The sequence below is a fragment of the Rousettus aegyptiacus genome, unplaced genomic scaffold, assembly GCF_014176215.1.
Source record: "Rousettus aegyptiacus isolate mRouAeg1 unplaced genomic scaffold, mRouAeg1.p scaffold_m13_p_4, whole genome shotgun sequence".
Classification (NCBI taxonomy): domain Eukaryota; kingdom Metazoa; phylum Chordata; class Mammalia; order Chiroptera; family Pteropodidae; genus Rousettus; species Rousettus aegyptiacus.
Window position 1 is genome coordinate 32597765 of NW_023416307.1, and position 19222 is coordinate 32616986.

Sequence of the window (19222 nt, forward strand, 5' to 3'; positions counted from 1 at the left end):
ATAAAACAGTTTTAAGCCTACCTATACATCTGTAATCTATAAGTTTCAGGTCTTTTTTTTTTTAAAGCAATGTTAGCAAAGGCAATTCATACTCAAAGTTCAGCACTGATCATCTGATACTGCGGCATTAAAATAGCCTTTCTATCAAATCTCTGCCACCGTCAGAGAGAATTCCAACTTGGGTATCATGGTTGACCTAACCATTATCAATAGTCTTTATATTTCTTGTTCTACAGTTAACATGTAGTAGGAGGAATCAAATTATTTTCCTTGACATCAATGGTTTTTACCAGACACTAATTAAAATGTAACACTTTCAACAAAATTTAACAAAACAAAAATTCACCTAGAATTAATATAACTGGGCTACCATATGCTACCTATAAAACATGTTATTAGATGAACAGTACAGGTGAAATCTACCTTCAGTTTGCTAGCTATTAACCTCTACCATATTTTTCCCAGGATTTTCTCAGAGACATGACAGTGCTAGACTTGGTACATTAGAAACAATATCAAAATCTAAATGTTACAATCTCAAATAATAAACAATTCCCAAATTGCCAAGTTTTTATAGTCTCTCAATATTTGAGACATAATGCTTTTTTTTTTCTTTTTAACAAGAACCTTAATACTTTCTGATTTGTATAGACTAGGAATATTTTTTTTCTAAATGTTATTGCTAAATACTAACCCATTTTTTGAAAATATAAGCATACTACCATATTGCCTCTATTTATTAACTTAAAAGACAAACAATGGTTGCCCATCTGGGGGAAAACTGGGTGGCTGGAGGAGGTGAAGAGATTTCTTACTGTATACTATTTTGTACCTCTTGAATTTTGAACTCTGCGAATATATTATCTATTCAAAAAATAAGTAATAAATTTAAAATATATGAAACAAAAGTAATGAGTGGCCCAGAACAGCTCCCACTTGTGATAGTCACTTTGTGTGTGGGTGACCTGATGAGTGAGTTCAGGATTGCACTCACTGTACAGGTTACTGTCACCAGGATGCATGTAAGTGGAGGTCAAAAACCTCTCACAGCCACCTACATCTCTCCCTAACGTCAGTTAAACCTTTTGGCATTCGTTTTCATTTTTTCATATTCCTCCTTTGAGAAGCTTAAATTAACAAGTGGTGATGGCAGCAACTGTGTGATGCCTTAAATGGACGTCCCCGCATATAAGATGGTGTTCTCTTGGACGCCACCTCTCAGAACTCTGCCTTAATCTGTCACTTGGCAGTTGGGACCTGCTTTAGAATGCATCCTCAGCATTCATGGCACTATAGTAGAGAGAAATATACAATAACTCAGTTTGAAAGTATCTGTGAAAAAAAAAAAAAAAAAAAAAAACTCTCTGTGGGAGCCAGAAATGTTCAGCAGGCCCATTGGTGCCTGCGATGGCTTCCTGTACTCTAAGATGACATATGTTTCCCGTGTTTAAGAGCATAATATTTTACTTACTTCTTTTGCTTAAGTGGCTACTTGATTGCTGCTCTCATAACACATACAAATGGTAGAGCATTCTGTTCATTCCTAATTTGAGATTAGTATCAGGCCTGAGATACTTTAAACTCTTCGGGCATTTTATTTTAGTCCATGGCTAAATGAAATTTTAAAGTTATAAAATGATTAAAATAGAAGCAAAAGAACCACTGATGTGAAGTTACCAGCTTGCAACATTCACACCTTATGAAGGCATCAGAAAGTGTGAATATTGATTGTTTCATTAATTTTCATTTTTCACCATTTTGCTTGGTATTTAAAAACACTTATTAGTTGTGTTTAAAACTTAACATGCAAACAAATAATTATCACCCTATCTAAAATCTGGCTCTAGGAAATATCCCTAGCAGAATGTATTGAAAGCACAGAGCACACAAACAGCACACATACACAGTATGTTAACAAATATTTTTATCAATATTTTAAATTAACTTTTAAACACTCAAGGTAAATTAGGGTAATTTTTTCATTAAAAAGATGTGATTACCACTATATTTGGTATATTTCTTCCTAAGTAGTCATAACAATTATTCAGGAATATTTCAAATATCAAAAACAAGAGAAAAATCCAATAAATATAAATAAACATGCCAAAATATACAAACAACCTTGCTGACTAACTTTAAAGGTGTGTTATAAAAGCAATTTATCATTGTAGTAGTTTACATCATTCTAATAACCTGTACTGTTTTTCGATTAGTGCTGTACATACATAAGAAAAAAATGCACATGAGAAGTACAAGTAACAAAAAGAAAATTATCCTACACTTTGCTGGATATGAAAGCCTCTTTCCTCTTTTCCACCTTCAGACTGAGACTTGCTGAGTTTCCCAAGAAGAATGAGCACGCGTAGATTGCATACTGAACTTCACCTGGGCTAGACCACTGACTAGTCAGAATGGATGAGAGGGACAGTTAATACTTGCTGTCCCAAGCATGTTTCAACCCCTCTTTGCATGAGACACTCCACTAATCTCATTCCAATTGTGCTCTGTGGCTTCCTTCTGAAATCTGTCCTTCCACTGCTGTCACTCTCATGTTTGTGGTCCCTTCCATTAGAAACCAATCACTACAAACAATTGATCAAGAGGTTGAATATTCTTTCCACATTCTTTGATTTATGCTGATCTCCCAAGGAGCCCACATGCCATATAGCCTCTATTACATGGATATTTTTGTCCTTCCTGTCCCTTAGCACAGTACTGAAGAATACTGTGCCATCTAGCTATTCTACCCTAACTCTGTCATCTACCAGACTCCTGATTATTTTTCCACATTTACTAAGAGTTGGTTCTTTGCTCTATCCCAACATCATCATCCTGAATGGCTTCGGATATCCAGCTGTAGATGACTCAGCAGTCATCCACTAACATTCTGGCCTCTAATTTTTTTTTTTTAACTGCTCAACCATCAATTTCTCTCACTTAGCAACCCAATTCCACAGAACTTAATCTCTCGGATCTCATATTCCAGCACTACTCCTAGACCAAACTTAGCTTTTCAGTTCTTACACTCTCTTCTACTCAAACACCTTTCCTTAAACCATCAGTCCCTTGAACCTCTACATATTCTCTTAGTCTTGCAGCATTCTTCTGTCCTGTCCTACCCTTCCCAGACCCACAGTCCATCATTATAACCATTCTCAACATGAATGACAATAGTTTTGCTCCATTATCCTTCTCATCAAAACTTCAAGTGTGAAGCAATCAAAAGGGTTGGATTCTCAGAAACACATGGTAGAAAATTATATAACTTTCCAGTTTGTTGCCATTATAGATTCCTATTCCCTCTCCTTAGAGAGGCCCCAAATCCTTTGCCTTATTGCTATTTAGCCCTTGTCTAACTTGTCTCTATTTCCTGTCCAATCTTCAGTTTCAAGTCTCAAATTCCTAACTGCTTCCAACTCAAAAAATCTAAGTGAAGCAGTTTCTCAACTTATCCTCTTATCCATAAAAGCTCTTCCTTCCTATCTCAGTGGAATGGGTTTCCATGTGTTCAAATCTAACCTTTCCATCTTTATCCAGGCCCTGATCTTTTCATGCTTCCTTGGGGCTCTCACGCCTTTAATCACCTTTTCATTACTTTTTCTTCCTTCTCTCTATGAGCATTTCCAATATAATCATGCCCAGTGTTCACATTCTTTAAAATAGTCAAAGTAAGCCTGTTACTTTTCATTCCCATTGAACTACTGTCCCGTTTTCCTATACTTTTCAAAGTAAATTTTTTGGACACCATGCCTACTTCTTCCCTGTCCAATCTCACCTCTGCTTTTGGAAGTTGGCTTTGTTCGGAAAGGCTATGCCTAAAAGCACAGTTTTCCGTTGATAACAAGCAATGAAATCAGGTTAGTTTCAGAAGATGGTTTATTCTTTCAACAGAGGTCACTGAGATTATATCATATGCTTGACCGTATAACAAGTGCAAAGACTAATTGTGCCAATGTGTGAAATGTCAAGGTACAAATTAAGCTTGCTAAATTATAGTCCACATCTTAAACATGGAATATGTGAACATGATTAGTCCATCTTTTCAGGTCAAAACTATTTCATCCCCAGGCTTGCTAAATGAGAGCGTATTCTGTCCCATTGAGTTGCAGCAAAAATCATTTGAAATTGTTCTATCATAGACCTTTAACGGCCAAACAGATAATTTTTCACTTTTAATGTTACCTCTAGAAACTCAGTAACTAGCTATTTACTCTAAGCCTCCAGGTCCATAAGGAGTAACTCCTTAGAATTAGAATTCTTCATTAATTTAGTTTCATCATTTCCTAATCTGAGAGAGAGTCTCTTCTTAATTGTTCACATTTTCCAGGATTTTTTTCTCTTCCCTGTTTATTATACTTCAGATAGCATCAGGTATGGGTGATTCCTCACTGTCTCTCTTTGGCATAAACTCTCCACTCTCCTCTGTGCTTTCTATATGACTCTAGCCAACAAATATGATGCTCCAACTGAGCTTGCCATCAGCATTTACACAAAACAAAAACAAAATTAAGTTTAACTGCTTTACCTCTAAATGTGCTTGTGTTCCTGAGATGGTAGCACTTTGATCCTTAGAAAATGCTTTGTTGTTTCTTACTTGCCACCAAGGTGTGAAAATTTTTCTTCCTCCTTCCTGCCTGCCTTCCTGCCTTCCTTCCTTCCTTCCTTCCTTCCTTCCTTCCTTCCTTCCTTCCTTCCTTCCTTCCTTTCAATTTTCCTTCCTTTTTCTTTCCTTTCTTTACTTTAGTTTCTCCTCTTTATACTTACTATTACTTATCTGGTTCCGCCCTTTACTTTTCTCACCTAGATTATCATAGGTGTAACCTCCTGTGGCCTCTAGTCTTTTTCCTTTTCAAATATGCCTCTAAACTAGAGACTTCTGAGTATTTTTGACCATGATCTATGGTAAAAAGTATATTTTACCAGGACAAACACATACACACAAAATTCAAGAACACACATAATTAATTTATTTCTCTCTCTTCCCCATCTATATTTCTATTAATAGAGATAGATACAGATATACCTGAATACATGAAAGAAACAAAATTTTCACAAAGTAAAACTTACCTTCCAATGTTCCATGAACTCTGATATTTTCTACTGCATTGTATTCCTATTCTATTCTATTCTATTCTATTCTATTCTATTCTATTCTATTCTATTCTATTCTATTCTATTCTATTCTAATTTCAAATAAACACAGTGCCGACTACAACCAATCAAACTGATTTCACAGCCTAGTAATAGGGTATTAACCCAGAGACTGAGCACTATTTTTGCTCTCTATATACCCTAGAATGACATAGGAAAAACAAAAATCTTACTCTACCATTCTCCACATTAATCTTTTTGGGAGGCCTTCTATTGCCTACTGGATAATGTTCGAGATTGTGACAAAACATACATGGTTCCCTGACAACCTGCCAGCTCTTCCAGCTTCATTTCTTCTCATTCTGCCCTGTGCTTTCTACCCTAGCAACACCCAAACTCCTTCCTATCTTACCCTGGAGTTTTCTCTTTCTGATTCCCCCATACTCTCTTACCCCTGGCTGTTTTCTCCTAAAACCAACACTTGAGTCATGGTAAATAAAATATCTACCATAAGAAGAGTATAATTATATGTCAGATGTAACTGAAGAAAGAATAAAGAGATACACTTTGGGTATTGAAATCTTATACTTCCTTGTAGCTCCTGTAATAACCATCATACTATTGATAAAGTAGTAACTACTCAATATTTCTTTCATTGGTTCTCGATTAATTTTTTTTAATATATATTATTACTTTCCTATCCAAGAATATTCCTATTGCCTTCAAAACAGATCCCAATTTCCTCTACCTGGTTTTTAAGACCATCTGGAATCTGCCTTTACTTACCCAACCTTAATTGATGATAACACTTTCCTCTGATCCACCCTTCTCTTTGCTGTCCTTCTTTCACTTTATGCTTCTTCCTCAAGTTCTCTATTCTGCTAGTAATGTTCTTCTCGCATATCATTCTCATTTTCCATCCTCTCTAGCCACTCCACTTTTCCCTTAAGCTGTTTACTTTTGAGGTCCAGTCAAATCCTTAAATTCACCCCAAATCTTCTCATCATTTTCATGAATACTTTATTCATTTTTATCTTTTGAATAGGGAATAATAATAGTTCCCAGCCCACAGGGTTATTGTGAGGATTAAAGATGTTAATATAAAGTGCTTGCCACAGAGTTCACACTCATAAATGTGTATCACAAATTCTATCAAACTCTTCCATCTTAAACCTTTGTTCTACATAACTACACTGAACACTTGATAGATTCCTAATTATCTTACAATTATAAGACTTTTGCCTAAAGCTTGAGTCTAAATTCCTTGAGAATGAAAACCTGTCTTATAATGTGCTCTTACACCCATGACATCCAACAAGTGGATAGAAAGCAATGAAAAATTGGTAATAATTGGTGGCTGATTTATTGATATAACTCATCCGATAAAATTAATTAATTAGTATCATCATCATCATCATCATCATCATCATCATCATCATCATGAGACCAAAACAAGTACTCCAGAAGTTATTTATTTCTGGATATAAAATATACTTTAGTGATGGCATTCAATTATGTATGAATCCAATGTTCTAGGTACTCATAATAATTCATACAAAATAAGGAAACCACACTGAGACAGTGGAATAAAAATCTTTCTGTTTCCCTTTTTTATTATCCCCTGCCTAACCGCATCTTATTTTCTGATAGGAACGGAACTGTGTCTCAGGTGAAAACAAAGTCTGTATTTTAGTGAATGTCAATTGAGGCAACAGAAGAGTCAAATAACTAGATGTTGAAATAAAACTTTTTTCTTAACTTTCTTCTAGATCATCTGTGGTTAAAAGAGTAACCACAACCTCACTCTGTGTTATGTTTGTCTGAATAAATTCGAGGGGATCTAATCTACTCAGTACCTGTACAGTCTGTTTGAATATCACACTATTTTGTGTTTGAAGGCTGCAGAGGGTGAAGGAAAAAGAGAGGGTTGCTGTTTTTAACTTTATTTGGCTTTTTAAACCTTGTAATAAATTTGGAAAATTGGAAAGCAGAAGAAATGTTGAGCAACACTATGCAACATTTTGGTAAGAATCATCTTTGTGTGTGTTTGTGAACGTTAACGTTGAGTAAGATTTCAATGACTGGTTTTTAAGGGTTTGATTTACAACAATCTGAACAGAGTTAACTATATTTAAAAACTACACTAACATTTACTGTTATTTGAATCAAACTCATAGCAACCACCTGTAAACTATGAAGATAATCTTCACCAAAATGATATTATTCAGCTTCCTCTGGATTAACAACTCATTTTTTTTAGTGAGGACATTGCTAATAAAACAAATTTAATATATCAGAGATACGTGCTAACTAACCACTGACTGGACTTTAATAACAATCTATTTCTTGTGTTAATAGGAAAGTAGTCATTAAGTTAACTTAGTTTTTAAGTGAATATGAGATTAAGTCTAAATTTCCAAAGAATAAATTTTCATGGCAATGACATTTACATTTTTCTTGATGCTTTTTAATAGCTTTAGCATATTTAGATATAAAGTCTCATAGTTCCTTTTTAAAAGGCACATGTGAGTTAATACCAATTGTAGGTGATTTTAAAGAATGAAGTGATGAGCATCTTCTATGTCAGTAGTTCTCAACTATTAGCTGCTCAATAAAATGACCTAGGAACTTAAAAATACCAATGCCTCAGGCATGGCCATTGTCTGGAGCCCAGACAATTATATCAGAATTATGTCAATTAAGTCAATTGCATTAAGAATCTATGAGTTTCATAATATTTTTATATAAAATAATTCATTTGTAAAGTGATACAGATAGAATAAAGTTTTTTTTATTGAAAATTCTCCTACCTGCTCCTCCCCCACACTTTACCACTATGAGAAAACTCAGTTCTCCTTGAGATAACCAATGCCTTCCTTGAAACCCTCAGTTGCCCCACTTTGCCACTCTTCCCCTCCTTTTGTTTCTCTCCTCATCCATCCTCACAAGCTCTCCCACATTATGGGTGCTGTCTACAAATAAGGGCTTGTTGCGCTTTCTGTTGCAGTGTCAATGGCTGCTCACATGCAAGGAAGGGAGAGGACTTAACAGGAATCAGATGAGTTGCTTGGTGGGTGTACAATGGCTCCAGGCCATCAGGACAAAAAGCCTCAGTATTAAAAGGGGCCCGTTAAATTGGGAAATCACCCTAGACAGCCTTTCCATTTCCCATCCTTTTAAAAAATAATAGCCTGAAAAGTATCGTGTGCCTTTAACCAATAATCAACTCTCCTGCGTATAGCTTAAAATTTTTAATCTTTTTGTTTCTACTGGGGTCAGGATGATGGCCACTGGAGCTAATTAAATGACACGGAAATATGTAGGAACATTTAGAAAAATGTTCACTTGATGGACACATTTCAGAAAAAAAAAACCTTTTAAGATATAAATAGTAATAATGCACTAAATTAAAATAATATATAACTGAAAATCAAAATGAAATATTGGGATGTAGGCAGTAAGATCCTATGCCTTGTCTCTAATCTCTTGCTGCTTGAGGGCAGGGACTAGGTTTTATTTATATTTGTATCCCCTACATCTAGAACTATGTCAGGTTGAAAGAGCTGATAAATGTTAGTGGTTTTAACATACTTTTTTCTTCTAATGGCGAATCCCGCTTTTCTAGAGATTTGTCTTATTTAACTAGTGTTTAATTATTGGAATATTTCTAATTGTGTTATTTTATTATTGAGGTTAAGAGAGGCATTTATTTTGTATTTTCTCGCTATGTAAATTTGGTAGAATTATGAAAATCTTTTATCATTAAATACTTATTAGTTGTGGTGTCCCTGGATGGAACAAAGATGACAACAGTCAAGTTATAAACTGAAATGTTTAATTCTGAATGTGAAGAGTTCAATGGTTTAAACATAACGAATAAAATAATTTGAACTATTTCTAGCATAACAATTAGTGTGTTAAAGTGAAAGCTTCTGTTTTTATCAAAAGCAGTGGATAGTTCAAAATAGTGTTTGATTTAGATACCTATTTCTGAAAGACAGAATAGAGTAGAAAGCAATGCATCATTTCGACCCTTTGCTTTGACTGAATTTCAAATATCATTAAAAGAAGAGGACACATTTTTAATATTAATCAAAGGGGAAAGGGATATGAATTAAAACAATGATGATAAACACTGAATTGGGCAAAATCCTTTGGGATGCTAAAGTTTGAGGTTAAATATATACTGTATAGGGAAATGAGGTACTTGAGAAGTATAATGACAAGTTGTAAAAGTTGAACTGTGAATTTAGAGTTCATCATTATTTTCAACAAGCAATCCTATGTGAAAGTACCTTATAGTTGGGCATTAGTTATTATCATTCATTCTTAACAGCATTCTAAGTGGTTAAGAAAGTTGTTCAAAGTCACGTAGCAATTAGGTACCAGAAGCAACATCAAACACAGATAATCTGTTTCCAAATTCAGTGCATCATCATACATCATAGCTCTGGACCTATGTGATCACCTAGGGCTGCATGAGTTAGATACTACATGGAAATGCTTACTGCTCACTCGCTAGAGGTTGCAGTGGCAGGCATTCGTGAACCTACCAGTGGCATGGCATAAATCCTTGGTCCCTGGATAAGCAGCATGAACACCATTTGGGAACTTATTTGAAATGAGGCATTTTGTGGCCCATTAGAGATCTAACACATGAGAATCTCCATTTTTGACAATATTCCTATACAATCTTTACACATTTTAAGGTGTGAAGGCAATAGTTTAAGATGTGAAATCAGGGCACCTGAATTCAGTCTCAGCCCTACCAAAAAGTAGATGTGGCACTTTAAGTTTTTTTTTTTGTTTAATGTTTTATAGCATCAGTTTCCTTATCTATAAAATGGGAATGGTAATATCTGTTTTTGAGGGTTATTGTGATGATTATCTTAGTAAAAGGGCCTGGACTCCAGCAGGAGTTAAGAAATGCATACTGAAATCATGTGCAAATCCACGGATGTGTTAAAGATAGCTCAGGCACTCAGAGAATTTGGCAAACTCTTGATTTCTTTATTATGTTGCACTAAGAACTATCTGTGTTAGAATTCTTTTAAATTAAGCTTTCTGGGATGTCCACATTTTCATGCCCTAGAGATCTGCTACAGAATTATTCTCAGCAGAGCAATTATAGGTGAGGCTGCCCTATAATGAGATATCTTTGCTACTTCATTAAATAAACCCCCTTGGATGGGCTCCAAAATGGACCTGCCTCATACCAAATTCCATTACACTGGAAGTAATCTCATAAAAAGGCCCTCTGCAGGTTCGATCTTCCCAGATACCTAATGTTTACCATAAAGGAAATATGTTCTAGAACAGTGATTCTCACAAGCTGGTTCTCAATCTAATGCTTTACTGATCCAAGGGGAAATTTAAAAAATAAAGACAATTTAGTCAACTTTTTATAAAATTAAAAATAAATCTATTTTTTAAATATCCTTCATTCTGAGACTATGCCCTTTCTATTTTCCTTCTATTGCATTGGTCTTAAACAACTATATATTTTTATGACATATTAATGGTAATAGATGATAATTTTGTAATGTTCTTGTGTGACACAAATGCAATGTCAATCCTCCTCCTTAACTAAAAAAAAAATTATGGGCCCTTGAACTCCAAAATTTGTAAAACATTGTTACAGAAAAAACTGCTTAAAAGGAAATTTTTTCCTATGAAATTAGTGAGGGGCATTTTATTAGGGACCAAACTTCAGAGTTTTAATTGGAGGGTGACTGTTCCATGTCGGTATATTACAGAGTGCCATGCTTCTCAAATTGCAAAGAGCAGATCCTGATTCTGTAGGTCTGGCACAGTCCAAAAGTCTGCAATTCCAATGAACTCAGGATTAGAGTAGGAAAAGCATAATGGTTAATCTGGTGAGCTCTGAATCACATTGCCCTGGTTCAGTTCCTGGCTCAATCACCTCTATCTGTTGACCCTTGAACAAGTTAGTTAACCTGTTTATGCCATAGTTTTCTCATTAATAACACAAGAATAATAATAATGCCATTTCATAAGCTTGTTATGAGAATAAAATGGAATTATAAATGTAAATATTCCAAGAATGTGAAATACAGTATCTGACCCATAGAAGAGCTCTGTAAATGTGAATTATTACTCTAACTTCACAGATCAGTGACCAGAGTGCCAAGATATTATAAAAAGATTAGCACCTCAAGGGATTCCTACGTGATGAATCAGAAGAATTCAGAGCTCTATTTGTAAGGGGTACCTTGTATTCTAACTTCTTTGGCCTACTCAGTGGGATTGTTTGAAGCTGTGAAGTTTGAAAGGTGTGTATAGATCTATTCTAATTCAAAGTTGGATGCCTCTTCATTACTAAGATCTAATGAGTAAGGTTGAAATGATAGTATTGTTTAGGTTGCATGACATGAACTTAGAACATTTTTATAATTTCTTTGAGAGCTTTCCAATAAGTGAAAAGAAAAATCTGTTTAGTATGTTCTCAGATCTTCAAGTTTTCCCATAGGTCTTTACTTTATTAATAATTATTCTTCCTATGAAAGTACAGCTAGAAAGTTTATTAATTTTTTCCTACTTTCTATTGACAGCCAAGTAATTTATTCAAAGTACTGTGTATTGCCTAATATGCAGATACAACTACATGAGGCCATTGTCATATCTTTCCTTATAGAGAACCCAGACTATTTTTATAGTGGGTCATGAATACTTGTTCTCTAAAAAGTACAGGGAATAGCATCTAGGCATGAAAAATGTGATTTAATATAAATTTGTGTTTTTATCTTCAGCTTATATCCTTTGTTCTACTTGTGTGACTTGTGATGTGAATATAAACACAAGAGCAAATGATGACTGATTTTAATAAAACAACAAAGATCGATGAGTTGTTAAGAGCTCAGGACTAATTTTACCTACATAACTGGTTCAACTTTGTATGGTAAAAAGAAAGCATAGCAAAATAAGTTTTATCAAGTACATTTAATAAATGCCTCTTGTGTTCCGAAATCCTAAAAGATTAAAGTTGACTGCTTTTTGGAAGGTGAATCATTGTCTTCTCAATCATTGCATACCAATGTACCTTAATCATTGTAAAATATTATCATAAATTTACCTATCTAGTTAGTGATTATATTTATGAAAATAAAATGAGTTAACACTTTGTCAAGAGCACAGGAAAACTAACATATAAACCTTATATTCCTAATGGGATTATTTGACACATTGGAAGTTATCATGCCATTTAATAAATATTCACAAATCTCCAGAGCCTTTACTCAGTTTTCACTTTTCTGTTTCTTTTTCTTTTCTTTTTTTTTTTTTTTTTTTGTGGTTTTACCTTTATCTTTTACAGCTGACTTTGTACTGCCCATCTGGAAAACATTTTATATGCCTCAAAATGCCTCCCAGGTGACAAGTACTCTAAGGGGAAGTTGCTAGTTATTTTTCAATACCTGCTCTACTCTTCCTCCTCAGTAATAGGACCAGTAAATGTTAGGACCATCTGGAACAAAGATCATACTTTTCAGCCTCCTTTGTAAGTTTGTATGACCATGTGATTAAATTTGTGTCAGTGGAGAAAAACAAAATGAAAATAGCATGTGCCGTTTCTGTGAAGTATGCTTATAAGGACACACTGTATCTCTCTACCCTTTCTTTTCCCCCCTTCCGGCTGGTGAAAATGTGAATGTAGTGACACCAACAGAAGCTGCCATTTTGGATCATGAAGTCAAACCTACATCTTGCAGAACAAAATAGAATCTGGCACCCTGATGATCCAACCATCAGAAGGTAGCACTTCTCTACCTGCATTTATGTGAAAAAAAAATAAACTTCTCTCTTGCTTTAGTCACTGTTATTTTGCAGCTGAACCTAATCCTAACTTATACACACTTAAACAATGCGTCTGTTTTTCAGATATGATTCTTATCATCATGCCTCAATCTTTATCATCCACCTTATCTTACTCAAAGACATGCTAGGACCTAAGGAAAAGGGAGAGAGATGTGTTAAATAATACCTGAAAACACTCAGTATTAAAGAAGTTAAATTTCAGAGAAGTTAAATTATAGAGAAGAAAGGGTTAAAGCAGTTACAAATCTTTTCTATTCCCAGCAGCTTTGGTTTATTAAGAGACCTTCTAGGTAAGATTTCAAAATTAACTCCCAAGATAATGAGACAAAAGCTAGGCCAGATGTCTAAGCTAAGTTTTGGTTTCAAAATAATTACCTTTGTTAATTACCAGTAATTAGTGTCAGCATCCAACACTTTCCTAAAAATTTGGGGTAGGGTGGGTGAGAGAGAGAACACCAGCATTTTCCAGTACAATTACACCTTGGGGTCATTAAAACTTGATTTAAGTTTTATAATTTTGAACATTGGGTTTTATGAAAAAATTGGATATTTTCTTCTAGTTAATGTAGACATCTTTTCCTTCTACCTAGGCTTAATTTGAACTTTACATCTTTTCTTATTTTATGCCTCTCTTTTTTCATTGCCAAAATGATTATTTTTCTTTATTTGTAAAATTAAACTTTTAACCCTGCCCCCCTTACACCCCAAAAAGCTTTAGCTGAAATGGTCTTAGCAGAAGTGCCCAGGATTCTTCCCAGAGTCTTTCGGCCAGAGGCTTCTGGTCTTTAGTTAAAAAAAAACAGCAGAGAGTTCTCAGTGGTTTGTAGATAAGTTGATATTTTTAGCACTTTTTACATAGTTCAGAATTGTACATAGTGCATCACTCTTCCCTTCTTTGTGTAGTGACCCTTTCTGAAGACAGAAATATTTATGGATGCATCTATTTGTGCTCTGCCTAACCATTTCATGTTCCTTTGGGCTTCCCTTTTTGCGCTTAGAGTTTCTTTTTAAATATTTAGGGGAGCCATTGTCTGGTACTATCCGTTAATAATTAATTGTAGATGTAGTCATTTTAACCTGCAAGTAACAGTGGAAATAATACTTTACTCCTTAAATCTCCATCACAAACATCTCACACTTGACTCCTGCCATGCTCCTGGTCCCACAGTGGATCAATCACTGCTCCTTTGTGACATCTCTATTTAACTGTTTACTGGTCTGCTTCCCTCATCAAACTGCTAGAGGGAAGGAACCATGTCTTAACTCATATATATATATATATACACCTCTAGTGGCCACCAGACATATATAGCACACACTGACTTTTTTTTTGTAATTAATGAAATACGAAGTTACCCACATTGCCAGGCCAATGGGACTTCTATTTACATGCTTCGATCCTTTCATAGGTTCAGTGAGTCAGTAGATGAAGCAATTTTTCCTACTACCTATTTTGTGTTTTAGTGGTAATTCTCAAATTTATTTTAGTCCATGGTCTGCTTCTTTATATCAAGATATTGACCAACTTACTTGCCTGGAGAGAGAAAAATGATTGTTCATACAGCTCAGTAGACTGAGAAGGAAAGTGAAGGTTGATGATAAAATAAAAAGGTGTCATTTTGCTTTTAATATGTGTCATGTATATATTATCAACCCATGTTAAAAATTAAAGATGGTTACATTTAATCATGAAGACTACGTATCAAAAGTGAGCAATTTGTATACTCATTAACTGCCTATTTCTAGATACTCTGTATTTCTAGCCACCACCACTGTATTAAAACTTAATGGGTTTTGTAAGTGTACATCTACATTGTAAAACCAATAGCACTTTTACATGTTATCACTCACTTTAAGGTTTGTTAACAGAGAAAAAGCATGTGGTATGCATTTGGAGTGCTTGCTATATGTCAGGTGCACACAGGCATTTTAATTTGCAGGCATATATAATTTGCTTTATGTAAATAGGGTACCACATTATCCTTATATCATTCAATGTTTCCCCCCCATGATCGCTATTCATTACAGTATGATCAGAGCTGCTCGATTTAATTACAACTTTTCATTTCAGTTTTGTTTCACCATATCTATATATTTTTTAATCCCATACCTCTAGTGCTGTTCTGAACTGTCCTGCTGCCACGGCATATTTCTTTTGTCTGTAGCAAGAGCTGGCATCCTTTAAGGCTACTTGAAGCCATTTGTCAATCTGAGGCAGAAAGCTGAAATTAGGTACATGCACAGGGTCTACTATTTCAGCCGCTCGGCATGTTGGCTGAATTCCAGTGGATATGAAGGATTCCACAAACTCATAGCTCACATCCTCTTCATCAATGTAGACCAACTTCACTTCCACATCCATGATGTTCTTTAAGGGGATGTGAGGCAAAGGCAGGGTGAGCAAAGGGCTGTCAAGTTCCATGGTCTTTGCCTTCTTCTCTCCAGCTGGCTTTTCTTCACCTTCTGCCTTCCTTTTAAAGGCCAATTTCTCTAAGTCATTGCTTTGTTTTTCTTTGATGCTCTTTGCCATTTTTAGTCTTTCAACTGGGCTTTCTCCCTGTTTGTCTCCACAGCTTTTCTTAATCTCCTGTGGCATTTCCAAGATGCTGGGTGGGTTTGCTAAGGTGGACATTTTCTTGCTTGTGTTTATCTTTGCAACAAGCTGATCAGGACAGACTCTGTTTACTGTGTTCTCCACACTCCTACTACTTCCTGATTCCATTGATTCCCCCATGAAACTCCTATAGGGGTGAGAAGAAGGAAAATAATTAAAACTATAGTTTAAAATTCCAATGATTTAAGACTATAATCAAATTTACTTCAAGTACCGTTTTGTTCATTATATAGATATTTATCATCGTAAAGTAAAATGTATGTGTATCATCTGCTGCTCTTTTAATAAGGAAGTATATGTTTCAATCTCAACACTCACCAAGAATTTGTTGAAAACACATTTAGACAATATCTTAAAAATAATCATCTATAGTTGAACAATGTTGAATGAACATTTTTATGGGAAGCCCAGACTCATTGAATAGGAAAACCTTTAGTCTCTGAGGACAAAAAAAGACAAAAAAAAATCCATTTTGATATTAATTTCCTGAGAGAGGCAGGTGGTCTAGAACTCATTATAAAATATACTGCTAACCTGTATAATAGACTTGGGAGTCTAAAGAAACCACAGCTGCTTCCTCTGAAAAGCTTCCAAAAATGTTGTGAGCACAATGTTTCCTTGATTTGTTTCTTCTATTAGTAATAAAAAAAAAGTCTCAAGTTTAAACTACTTTAAAGATAACTATTATTTAGAACTGATGTGAAAGCAGAACAACATGACCTTCCACCTCTCATTAATGTGGAGTCCAGTATTAATATTTGGTCTATTGTATGAATATTGTTGTAGCAATGATAGCAATATAGTATATTATATGAAAACAAGGCAGTTTCTTAAATCACTAATGTTTAAAAATATACCAAGCGTCTTTTGATGCAAAGGTTTCTGCATACTATCTCTGCTTATAGACAAGTTTCAAAGTATAAAATGTCCTAAGACCTAATAATTATGTAATATGGTTGGTTCCTATTTTTTAAAAGGCTTTCACCCATCATATTATGTCCTAGAATTAACTCTATGGAGTAAACAAGAATAAAGACCACATCTTTCAAAGAAACTAAGAGAGAGAGAGGTTAAGTTGCTTATCCAAGTCATGATGTTGGTCACCAGCAGAACCTGGACTTCTATTTCCACCCTGAGACCTCCACTAAATATCTCCTAGCCTGGGGTACTTCTTTCCTTTATAGAATGTTGTTCTTTAGGATAGCTAATAGCAGACTTACATCAGAATGCAAAGAGAAGAGAACATGCAAAAAAGAAGGGCTGAATATGATAATAAGATAACAATGAGAAAAGAGCTAACATTCTTGCTTCTTTTCGTCTACACAAGGACATTACCTGACACCAGATAGTCTTGAGTACCTTCTCAGAACTTACGATATTGTTAACATTGTTGATTATTTTCATATTTGTATGCTGGAAAGAGAGGTTCGCCTAAAGAAAACATTTGAAAAACCCTGAATTTTGACCCAGTAATTCTTCTTTTCTTTCTTTTTATTTTTCAATTACAGTTGACATTCAATATTATATTAGTTTCAGGTATGCAGCATAGTGATTAGATATTTATGTAATTTATGAAGTGATCCTCCCAGATAAGTCTAGTACACTTTTGGCACCACACATAGTTCTTTAAATATTGTTGACTATATTCCTTGTGTTGTACTTTACATTCCTGTGACTATTTTGTAACTGCCAATAGGTATTTCATAATCTCTTCACCTTTTTCACACAGCCCTATAACTCCTCTCCCATCTGGCAACCTTCATTTTGTTCTCTATACCTATGAGTCTGTTTCTGTTTTGTTCATTTTTTTTTTTTACATTCTCTACATAAGTAAGATAATATGGTATTAGTCTTTCTCTGCAAGAGAAACAAAAGAAAAAATAAACAAATGGGACTACATCAAACTAAAAAGTTTTTGCACAGCAAAGGAAACCATCAACAAAGTGAAATGACAACCTACTGAATGGGAGAAGATATTTGCCAATGGTATATCCAATAAGGGGTTAATATCCAAAATTTATAAAGAGCTCATACAGCTTAACACCAAAAGAACACAAATAATCCAATTAAAAAATAGGCAGAGATGCAAATAGACATTTCTCCAATGAGGACATACAATGGCCAACAGACAGATGAAAAGATGCTCAGAGAAAATGCGAATTGAAACCACAAAAAGATATTGCCTCATACCTGTCAGGATGGCCATCTTCAATAAACCCAACGAACGACAGGTGTTGACAAAGATGTGGAGAAAAGAGAACCATTATGCTCTGTTGGTAGAATTGTAAAACGGTGCAGCCACTGTAGAAAACAGTATGGACATTCCTCAAAAAATTAAAAATGGAACTAGTTTAAACCCAGCAATTCCACTTCTAGGCATTTACCTGAAGAAATCCAACACACTAATTCAAAAAAATATATATTTATTCCTATGTTCATTGCAGTATTATTTACAAGATACGAAAACAACCTAAAAGTCCACCAATAGAAGACTGGATAAAAAGGATGTGGTATGTATATACGATGGAATATTACTCGTCCATAAAAATGAAATCATAACATTTGCGACAGCATGGAAGGACCTAAAGGATATTATATCAAGTGAAATAAGTCAGATTCCTAAGGACAGAAAAGGAAGAAAGAAAACTGTACATATGGCTCTAGTCTTCGAGACACTTTCCTCATTCCTGCCATTGTACATTTGTATCATTAGAAAGATTTAGGTCAAATGTGGACATATCAAAAAATTTACTATAATGGTCTATATTATCTTATGAGAAAGCTTGAATTCCAATAATTCTAACAACAGCTATCTTGGATATTAATCTGCAAAAGTTTAATACTAGAATAATATCTTCCCAGGGATTTATACTGACATATTAAAGCTGTGTGTCTATGGGAGGAAAATACATAAAAGAATAAAATTTTAGGCAATCTGTGTTATGCTTGATCATGAAGGAGTTCACCATGGCTGGGAATCATAGGCTCCATCTACACAGCTTTACTTTGATTAAGGCCCTGTTTTCTTTCCTCTCTTGGAACCATTGCTGGCATCCAACATATCTTCTGGACAATTAATATCGTTAGTCCGAGTGGTGTGGAGAAAGCTGTCTTGGCCATCACTCAATCTTATGTCTGCTCTTATGGCACATACAATTTGAGTTGAGTTAGCTTTAGTCTTTGAATTAAGATCTCTGTTGGATGGACACTCAGGAATTACATCTATACCAACGTTTTTCAGTAGCAGAGATGCAGAAATGAAAGTAGCACAACTGCAACACACCATGCATGCACTGTATGGTTTCTTAAGTGTTATATGAAATTTTGAGTAAAATTTAGACTATTGTGTGCTAAGTTCCAAATAAAGCTTGATTCTGATGAATACTATAAAAATCACATATATGCTTCCCTCTTGGTTCAATGCTATCTGCGAAGCAAAAGAAATGTGAAGCTCTTGAAACTTGTCTAAAGCTCAAAATATCTGATTTTAAGGATTGCTGACTCATGTTCATTTTTATAATAGACCGTAAAAATATAAACGGGAAATGCCGATGGATGAGCTATTCCAAATTTTTCATGGTATCTCCCAGGTAACCTTTCTAAACCCTCTACTTCAAACATCAGTGGCTAAAATATGTCAGAATGTCTGTAGTTGGTTGTAGTAAGTAACATTTTTAGCAGCTA

At 34.7% G+C, this 19222-nt stretch overlaps 1 protein-coding gene across 2 annotated transcripts in view; it reads right to left on the reverse strand.

Moving 5' to 3' along the window:
* Positions 1-19222, reverse strand: part of SPATA16 (spermatogenesis associated 16) — a 209373-nt gene that overhangs the window by 170992 nt on the left and 19159 nt on the right. The window contains exons 2-3 of one of the 2 annotated variants that reach the window (XM_016161394.2): positions 17729-17839; positions 15035-15665 (exon numbers count right to left, since the gene is read on the reverse strand). In XM_016161394.2, the coding sequence (XP_016016880.2) occupies positions 15035-15665; positions 17729-17802 (705 nt within the window). In that variant the 5' untranslated portion in view covers positions 17803-17839. The remainder of the gene's footprint in view (positions 1-15034; positions 15666-17728; positions 17840-19222) is intronic. The other variant, XM_036219324.1, reaches the window with a different exon arrangement.